The 8,622-nt window shown below is 34.4% G+C and overlaps 2 protein-coding genes across 2 annotated transcripts; one reads left to right on the forward strand and one right to left on the reverse strand.

Annotated features, from left to right (window-relative positions):
- Positions 1-1,371: 1,371 nt before the first annotated feature.
- On the forward strand, positions 1,372-2,826 carry LOC145138312 (large ribosomal subunit protein eL15). Its single transcript, XM_079072416.1, has 4 exons — positions 1,372-1,479; positions 1,608-1,774; positions 1,944-2,141; positions 2,388-2,826. The coding sequence occupies exons 1-4, from the start codon at positions 1,476-1,478 to the stop codon at positions 2,631-2,633; spliced, it is 615 nt and encodes a 204-aa protein (XP_078928542.1). The 5' UTR covers positions 1,372-1,475; the 3' UTR covers positions 2,634-2,826.
- A 2,109-nt stretch (positions 2,827-4,935) lies between these two features.
- On the reverse strand, positions 4,936-6,709 carry QWRF7 (QWRF motif protein (DUF566)). Its single transcript, XM_079072774.1, has 5 exons — positions 6,075-6,709; positions 5,753-5,989; positions 5,581-5,670; positions 5,210-5,317; positions 4,936-5,095 (listed from the first exon to the last, which is right to left on the reverse strand). Exons 1-5 carry the CDS (start codon positions 6,513-6,515, stop codon positions 5,051-5,053), a joined length of 921 nt encoding a protein of 306 aa, XP_078928900.1. The 5' UTR covers positions 6,516-6,709; the 3' UTR covers positions 4,936-5,050.
- Between the last annotated feature and the right edge of the window lie 1,913 nt (positions 6,710-8,622).

Genomic DNA, 8,622 nt, shown 5'->3' on the forward strand with positions numbered 1-8,622 from the left:
TTTCGAAATGTTGAAGAAAATGAGCTCCTTAGCTATTTATAGGTGTCTCCCACCTACATGTAGGAAGGTTCTAGGTTTCCTTAACAACTTAGTACATTAAAGACAATTCTAGAATGTTATACCACATTATATTAGTATTCATAAGGTTTTGCATGTTTCAAAAATGTTCCACTATGTCCTAGAAAGTTTATATCGTTCTAAAATCTTTCAGGGTATTTTAGGACATTTTAAATCTTATGGTATCTTATGAGATATTATAGATTCTTTCATAACATTGTAGAACATTTTAACATTTTCTAATAACGAGTTTATATTAAAATTGAGCTAGACTCTATTAGGCCAGTGATGTCTTTAAACATATATAACATACAATTTCCACTTTAAGAAAATCTTCATTGATTGGACCTGACAATAAATACAACGATGCTCTTTTTTTTATGCTTTCTTTCTTGAAACACTGAAACCACATATTTAAACTTTTTGGTATCAAACATCATATGATACGTGGAGTCTCATATTCTCTTCTATTCAAGCATAAACTTTCTACGTGACAATTACAACTATTGTACAATCTTTGAAATCAACCAAAGTCTTGCACCAAATAACTTTTAGTAGATATGTTTCTTAATTAGGTTTGTTCAATGATGAAAGATTTCACATTAAAACTATAATGTTACATTTTGCATATATTATATAGACTTAGTTGTGTCAATTGTGTTAAATGTCAATTGATTTTTGAATTTAAATATCATCATTGCTAGTACTCAAAAGACTATTTAGAAGTAAAAAATAATAAAATAGTTCGAAAAAACATGTAAAATAATAAAATTGTTCGAAAAAACATGTCCAATATGAATTTCTATTATTTTCCCACATATTCGTTTTCTAATCCTTCCTAATAAATAAAGAACTTTTTGCCACTTGTCAATTTCTTATGCATTTGGACACATGTAATTTTGTGGTTAATTCTTAGAAATTAATTTCTACTTGTCATTTTGTGGTAATTTTTGATTTTATTAATTAACTATTTAATTTTTAGGTTATAAAAAGTAATTAATGTGTCATTAATTTGTTTCCCTATATTTTCAAATTTTAATATGTTTCTTTCAATATATATAATTCAAAATTGACGTTTTTTAAGTTCATTGTAATTTTAGGCAAAATGGTCTATATAAAAAAAATCATACTTTGTTGTTTTTTATTGATATTTAATCTTTTTTTTTTTAAAATATTTAAAGTTTATATATTCGTATATCATTTTTTTTTAAAATCAATGTATTACATCGCATTCACACCTAGTTGATCCTAAAATGTTTTTATGAAAAAGAAAAATCGTCTAGGCCCAATAGTTACATATGAGACCGAGCCCAATGAAATCCTTATAAGGTTATAATGTTATATGTTCTAAAACCCTAATCCATAGATTCACTCTTTCACCGTCGCTGTGCGGTTCATAGGCAGGAGAGAGCGCAACAATGGGTATGGCTTCCTTCCGTGATCTCTGATTCTGCAAATCCATGGTTTATATAATCTGTTTTCCTTGGTTGAATGGGGATGACGAGGTTTTAATTAGTTGAAACGTCGTGTGCTTTTGGTGGTTCTAACAGGTGCTTACACTTATGTTTCGGAGCTATGGAGGAAGAAGCAATCGGATGTGATGAGATTTATGCAGCGGGTGAGGTGCTGGGAATATCGCCAGCTTCCTTCCATTGTCCGTGTCACTCATCCTACCCGACCCGATAAGGCTCGTCGTATGGGTTACAAAGCCAAGCAGGTATATTTCTTCGTTTTTTCCCCAATTGCTTGTTTGTGAACTTGTAAGCTTACACAAACGGAAATGTATTCATATAATCATATCAATCAAACAATACTTAGGTTTATTAAGGTTGGCCAAAATGATTGAAATCCAATCTCTGAATTAATCAAAATGATTGTATTTGTAGGGCTATGTGATCTATCGTGTTCGTGTGAGGCGTGGTGGAAGGAAGAGGCCAGTTCCCAAAGGTATTGTCTATGGAAAGCCCACAAACCAGGGAGTCACCCAACTCAAGTTCCAACGTAGCAAGAGATCTGTTGCTGAAGAGCGAGCTGGAAGAAAATTAGGTGGCCTTAAGGTTCTCAACTCTTACTGGCTCAATGAGGTATGCCAAATTCGTCAATGGTTGTTTCTTTGTTACTTAATGACCTTAATGGGTTATGTACTCAATCTGTACAATTAAGCTGTTTCGTTTTAACTTCATGATTTTAATTGGTTAAGCCAGAAGACTTGTCTTAATGTATTAAGACACTAATCTTTTATCTGTTTGTCTTTCTTTTTCTTCTTCCCATGTTAAAATGAATACATATTGTGAAAAATTTCTGAAATGTTTTTTGAACATTTTTTGTAGGACTCTACCTACAAGTACTTTGAGGTGATCTTGGTGGATCCGGCCCATGCAGCTATCCGCAATGACCCACGGATCAACTGGATCTGTAACCCGGTTCACAAGCACAGAGAGCTTCGTGGGCTGACATCAGCAGGAAAGAAATACAGAGGTCTACGTGGCAAGGGACACTTGAACCATAAGGCACGTCCTTCTAGGAGAGCAACATGGAAAAGGAACAACACTCTTTCACTTCGTCGATACCGTTAATGATGATGATGGGTTTAAAGGGTTGTTATTATTACATTGTGATAATGTCTGGTTTTTTCTTAGTTTTAAATTTCTGTTTTGGGATTTTGGACGCAATGTTTTTGGTTAATTATGGTTTAAGAACCAAGTTCAGTTTGTCATTTGAGAGATATTTGATTCTGTTGTTTATTGAAAGAGAATGATGCTTTTAAAAGTTCGGTTTGTTGCTAACTTTAGTACTGGTCGATAGTTGAGATTGGGGTTGGGATGGTCTGAACCGTTTCAGACCTTCATACATGAGATGAAAGTTTTGGGCAAATTCCTAAGTTTTCAAATTTTATTTTTCTCAAATTCCAAATCCCACAAAACTAACACACAGTTTAAACTAAGGCTGTAAAGAGCAGGATGTTATCTATGATTGTTTTTCATTTTGCAAAAATGTCATTGGAAAGTCAAATTAGAAAGTACACTATTTAATATGGAATAGTTGCAAGTTTAAACTTATTATATAAAACTTTAGATTTAAACTATTGGGTTGTTTTGTAGCCTTTGAAATGTTAAACCTGGATGGTTCTCAATCTTTGAATGAATGTCTCTTGAGTGATTTATATTTGATTCAAAAGCTTTGATCGAGTTTGTCTCTAATTTAAAACATATATGATAATGTTGTTGAACGAGAAAAAAAATTGTTTTGCCTTTTTGTTTAAAATTGCAGAACAACATCAAATAAAATCCTTAAAATAAAGTAAATGAAATTGCTAATTAAACAAATGAAGCTACCACTTCAAATTGTCTTCCAGTAGAAGCTTATGCCATGCCTATTAGCTAATAGCCTAATTGTCTTCCAGTAGAAGCTTATGCCATGCCTATTAGCTAATAGCCTAATACCAATAAGTGGTGAAACTCTTGTTGCAAAACTTGACAACTTAGTTCTTGTCTTTTTGTTGCTAACGTGAATAAATTATAAATTAGAACAGATGAGCACCATAACACAAGCTAAGAATAAAAACTACATCATCTGCAAAAACCCGTTAGTAGCGCAAGCATAATTACATCGACAAACAAATCAACACATATCCAAATCATATGAATGAATAAATATTTTTCACAATTTAAGAGCCGGACACCACAAAGCCTACGATTTTACGAGATATATTACTGTGAATGCAATATAGAACACATCCAGAGTAAACGAGATAAACCATACAAGGACAATTAATTACCGGGATGGGAAGAAAACAAACACAAAACCCTAGAACCAATATGATTTTAGGGTACAATCGATGAATTGAGTCGTAGATTGTAGAATTGTTGTCTGAGACCGATTTCAGCAAAATGTTTAAAAAAAATCAACGATGGTAAACGATTTAAGCAACATCATTGTTTTGAGGAAGACGGTTGCAGTAGTGGTGGCTTCAAGGAAGGAGGAAGACGACGAGGGCAGGGTGGTTGGGGAAGGATGGTGGCATGAATGAGTGTTTGGAGGTGTAAAGGCACATGAAAGAAAATAGAAAAGAAAGAAAGAAATTGGTTTTGTGGGTATGAAGAGAACTCTTGCATAACTCGATGGTTCTGACTCGTTTTTAGTTAAATGGTTAATATGGTTTCGAACTAGAGGCTTAAATTTGACAAATAGTTCAATCATTAAGAGCGTTTGATTTGTCAAATTTGATAAACAAAAGTATTAACTAACCTCCATTAAGAGGCAACCTCCAAAGTCATTAACCATATTAATCATTTAACAAAAAGAATTAACTAAAAAAATCTTATATTTGTCGAAAATTTTAAAGTCATTAACCAAACAAATAACAACGCACCAAGTTGCGATTTTGTATGTGGCTTCATGCGATATGCCATGTTCAGTTTCGAGCTCAAGGGACAAATTTTCAGGTTCGATTTTGAGTAGAAAAGAGAAAAATTTTAAGATTATACATTGAATCATTGAACTAATATGTAAGCTCATTTTTTCTAGTGTTTGGTAATAATTTAGAATTTACACTTTTAAACATTAAAGACCATTTAAAAAAAACAGTGATATAGGATTGTTCTACACTTGTATCAACGATTTTGCTACAACACGATCCTATTGGGATTCATGTTGCTTTTTGGCTTATAGGACCTTAGGATCTTATAATATTATCAAGATCTCGATCTTGAAAACCTTAAGATATACCCCTTAGTCCTTCTTTGTTAGGATTTAACTTTTTATGCATTTGTTTTTATTTAAGTTTTCCTTCCACGTATATGTTTTATTTTTAAAATATTTTTAGACATTATTGCTTTGGTGAGAAGTCCACATAAAGATCAAAAATCCAAATTGACATTAGTCGATAAAAGTCAAGTAACTCATGATTCGATAGTGTAAGGTCTATACTCAAGATCAACTCATCAAAATATCATTCAACTTGATTGCTACTTCACTAAATGTACTAGAATCTTCACTTCACTTGGATTAAATGAGCTCGCAAACTTCTTTCTTTTTCCTGTATCTTCAAATAAAAAAAACATTTAGTAAATAAAAGTATTTCTTAAATTATTTTCATTATGTGCAAACATACGCACAATTTAAGTATAAAAAAAAAACGAAAATAGTTCACCTTAAGTGTCATGACGACACGCATCCATCTTTGTAGCTCTGCCAAAGACTCTTTTTCTTCTTTTGCGATAATTGAAAGTTCGGTTAACAAATAACATGAATTCTCCACCTATATATTAAAAAACCATGTGACATGCTAATAAAAATTATAACAATATAATTGTATTTCAACTTGTTTTTTTTAATTGTTCAATATTCTCTTTCTAAATCTTCTTACTTGTCCTTCTACTATTGGATCATGACAAATATCAAAATAAATAGATGAGATGACAGAAAAAAGAAAGGTGCATTACACATATCAATAATTAAATAGGCAAGATGATGAAATAGAAAAATAAAATATGTAGAAATTTTATTTTATGTTTTTTTTACCTGACAATTTAATTTTGGGATTGTTGATTCTATATCTTCCAAGAGTCTTGTGGCGTTGTCCAACGCGTCACGAACCATTAAAATTTCTCCCTATGTATACAACATGATAAAAATGTTTAAATAATATTTTAAAAACTTAGGAGAAATATAATTGAAATGAAATTAAGTATACCTTAGAATCATCAACCAATGGGATATTGAAAGATGCTACAGACAATTTTCTAGCCACTCGACCTACAGCTTCAGAGTTTTTAGCCTCCAATTTCGGCCATTTTTCTAACAAGAATAACTGTGAGTTCATAATATGATACAATCTGATGTCTCTTTCGAGTTTTTCTACTTCCATCCGCTTTACCATGTTCGAATTTCTTATCGCAAGTATCTTGAGCCATGCATTGAACGTTTTCTTCTGCATAAAAATACAACTACAAACATAAGATCACTAAATTCATACTTGATCATGTATCTTTGATCTTTCTTGTTCATGAAAATACCTCTGCCACGCTTTTCACGGTGGACATGGCAGCCTGAGCTCGAGCATTTGCAAACCGCCATTGCAATAACCGATTGTTCATCAGTTTTGAACAATGCCGATCTGCTTCTTCCGATGACGCAACTTTCTTTTGCTTAAAGTACTTTAAAACTCCGCTGATTCTACCACCACCGCCGCCGCCACCCTCACCGCTGCTCCTGCCACCTGTACTTGGCGTCTTTGGCGGCACCACCGCGGTCAAAATAGGCGGAGCCCTCCCCGGAGATAAAGCCCATGCGGAAGGAGATGTGGGTTTTTTTCGTGGCAGAAACCGGGTAAACGTTCCGTCTCCTCCATTGCTATCGGCGTCTGAAGACTTCTTTTTTTTAACAGCCGGATTAGTGACTCCGGTATTGATCTTCATCGGCTTCGGGAGGTTAATCATGAAACTGTTTACTTCCATCTCCTTATAATTTCTCGTTTTTGAAGTGGATGTTGAGCGCGATTTGGAGACTGTGTTTGATCTGTTGGATAATGTGGTGGTGGGCGGCGGAGATATGGCTGGATTTTCGCTTTTGCTACGTATCAGACGGGGCAATGGTTGTTTTCCGGCTGGTGATGGATGGTGGAGACGGCTGCTGGATCGAGGACGTTGATCCATTTTGAATTTGTTGAAGCTTCTGGAAACGAATTGGTGGAATTTATGTGGGTTGAGGGTTGCATGGAAGTCAACGTTTTGACTTAATTACGCATGTAATATTGAGACTTGAGAGCACGTTTACGGTTGTTGGCTTGAAGTCAACTTTTGGACCATGCAATGTTGAGAGCATGTAGTGTTTGATTTCTTGCCAAATTTTGTCGCCATATATGTTATTATAGTGTGGGTGTGTAAATTCATTTGAACTTATATTATTAAAAAAACTTAAGACACTTATAATGATTCTCGTTCGGTTTAATACAACTTCACAATAACACTGATGAATATGATAAATAAGGGAAACCAATCTCGTGGTCCCTACGGAAAGGAAAAAGAATTTCACGCTCTACCAGTAAAACCCGCAGAAAATCGAGCTTTGAATGGGTCCGAGATGATGCCATGATGAATGATTATCTATGGTACACGAAATTATGATATAAATATCAGGCAAATGATTATGAGAATCGATATTGGTGAAGTAAGAAGAACCCAAGGGAGTTTTCTTATAATCGCAAATAAGGTTGGTGTGTAAAGAGAAGAAAATTCAACTCTCTTGTATCAATCATGTTAACATGTCCATCATATGTTAACATCGCATAAGTGTTTGTCATTATTTGTCAACATGGCAACACTAGGGTATATGTTATATCTTAGTGTATATGCATTACATTGAAGGTCAAATGCCACATTTGTATAGTTTCACTTTCACATTGATGAAACGCCACTTCATTGGACTCAAAGATTGGACTCAAGGATGAGTGTTCGAGTGGGTCGTATGATTTCCTTGTCTAAGAACCTTGAATCACCCGCAAAAACATATATAAGTATTTGTCGTAATTCGAGGTGTGGCCTCTTGATCACACTCTCGCACTTGACGAAAAGGACTAGTCGAAAGAATGAGTATTTGCTTTCCTTAAACATTTGTTGACGTATGGTATTTATAAGGTTGGTGGCGTCAAACATGTTTTGAATTTTTTGTGTAGTACAAGGTGTACGGTACAAAGTACCCTATACAATAGTACTTTTCGTGCTTCCCTTGACAAGTGGGTGCACGATCGTTTGGGTTGAGGTTACCCACAAATTATTTCGTTCAAAATGTGCTTGGATATTACCATATTCATATGATTCACTTGAACCAAATGTCATCAACCGTATGTTGGTGTTTGAGTTACTTTACTTGAGCTTGAAATTATCCCAAATGTTATTATATTCAAGGCTTTTTATGGATAGAGTACAAATGGTGACTCTCATACCTTTTCAAACCTTAGAAATGTCTCTCAAAGTGGTGCTTGGATTTTAGATTCAACTAAAAGTTTGAAATATTTATTTAAAACATCATTTGTTAGGGTAAGTGTAACATCTTGATTTCCAGGTATCACATTTTGACCCTTGGTTTGAGTATTGTTTGCAAAATTAGTCCCGAGTGACATTTTTGTAATTTTGAGGCATGCATGCGTACATTGGGTGTACGTTGCGTATGCAGGGCGTACGTGGCCAGGGTGCAAACCCTATTTTTTAGGGTTTTGACTCTATTTAAGCATCATTATAGCGCCATACCCTTTCTTAACTCCAACCTCCATCCTTCTTAGCCCCCATTTCGAAACCCTAAAATGTGTGAGTGTGTTTTGAAGCTTTGGAGTGTCATTTTGGTGCTCTTGGTGGTGAAGGACGACTCTTGGTGTGGTGGTGTTTCACTCAAGCCTTTGGATCCAGCAACTACTCTCCCTTGTGCATCTTCTGGAGGTATAAAGCTCCAACCTTGGTGAGTATTCCTTTAGATCTTGTTCTAGCTTAAAAGTTGCACATTTTCGTCCCAAATCTTGATCCTTGTGAGTATGGAATACTCCATGACCTTTGAGTTGTCCATTTAGAT

Source organism: Lactuca virosa, chromosome 9 (genome assembly GCF_052849685.1).
Source record: "Lactuca virosa cultivar CGN04683 chromosome 9, Lactuca_virosa_CGN04683_v6, whole genome shotgun sequence".
Lineage (NCBI taxonomy): Eukaryota > Viridiplantae > Streptophyta > Magnoliopsida > Asterales > Asteraceae > Lactuca > Lactuca virosa.

What these genes read in the sequence shown, in the direction of transcription:
- QWRF7 (XM_079072774.1), bottom strand. Translation starts at nt 6,515, where the DNA reads ATGGAAGTAAACAGTTTCATGATTAACCTCCCGAAGCCGATGAAGATC. An exon ending in CCGTGAAAAGCGTGGCAGAG is followed by an intron (nt 5,990 to 6,074) that starts GTATTTTCATGA and finishes ATTTTTATGCAG; the next exon opens with AAGAAAACGTTCAATGCATG. An exon ending in CATTGGTTGATGATTCTAAG is followed by an intron (nt 5,671 to 5,752) that starts GTATACTTAATT and finishes TTGTATACATAG; the next exon opens with GGAGAAATTTTAATGGTTCG.
- LOC145138312 (XM_079072416.1), top strand. An exon ending in TGGGTTACAAAGCCAAGCAG is followed by an intron (nt 1,775 to 1,943) that starts GTATATTTCTTC and finishes TTGTATTTGTAG; the next exon opens with GGCTATGTGATCTATCGTGT. An exon ending in ACTCTTACTGGCTCAATGAG is followed by an intron (nt 2,142 to 2,387) that starts GTATGCCAAATT and finishes CATTTTTTGTAG; the next exon opens with GACTCTACCTACAAGTACTT.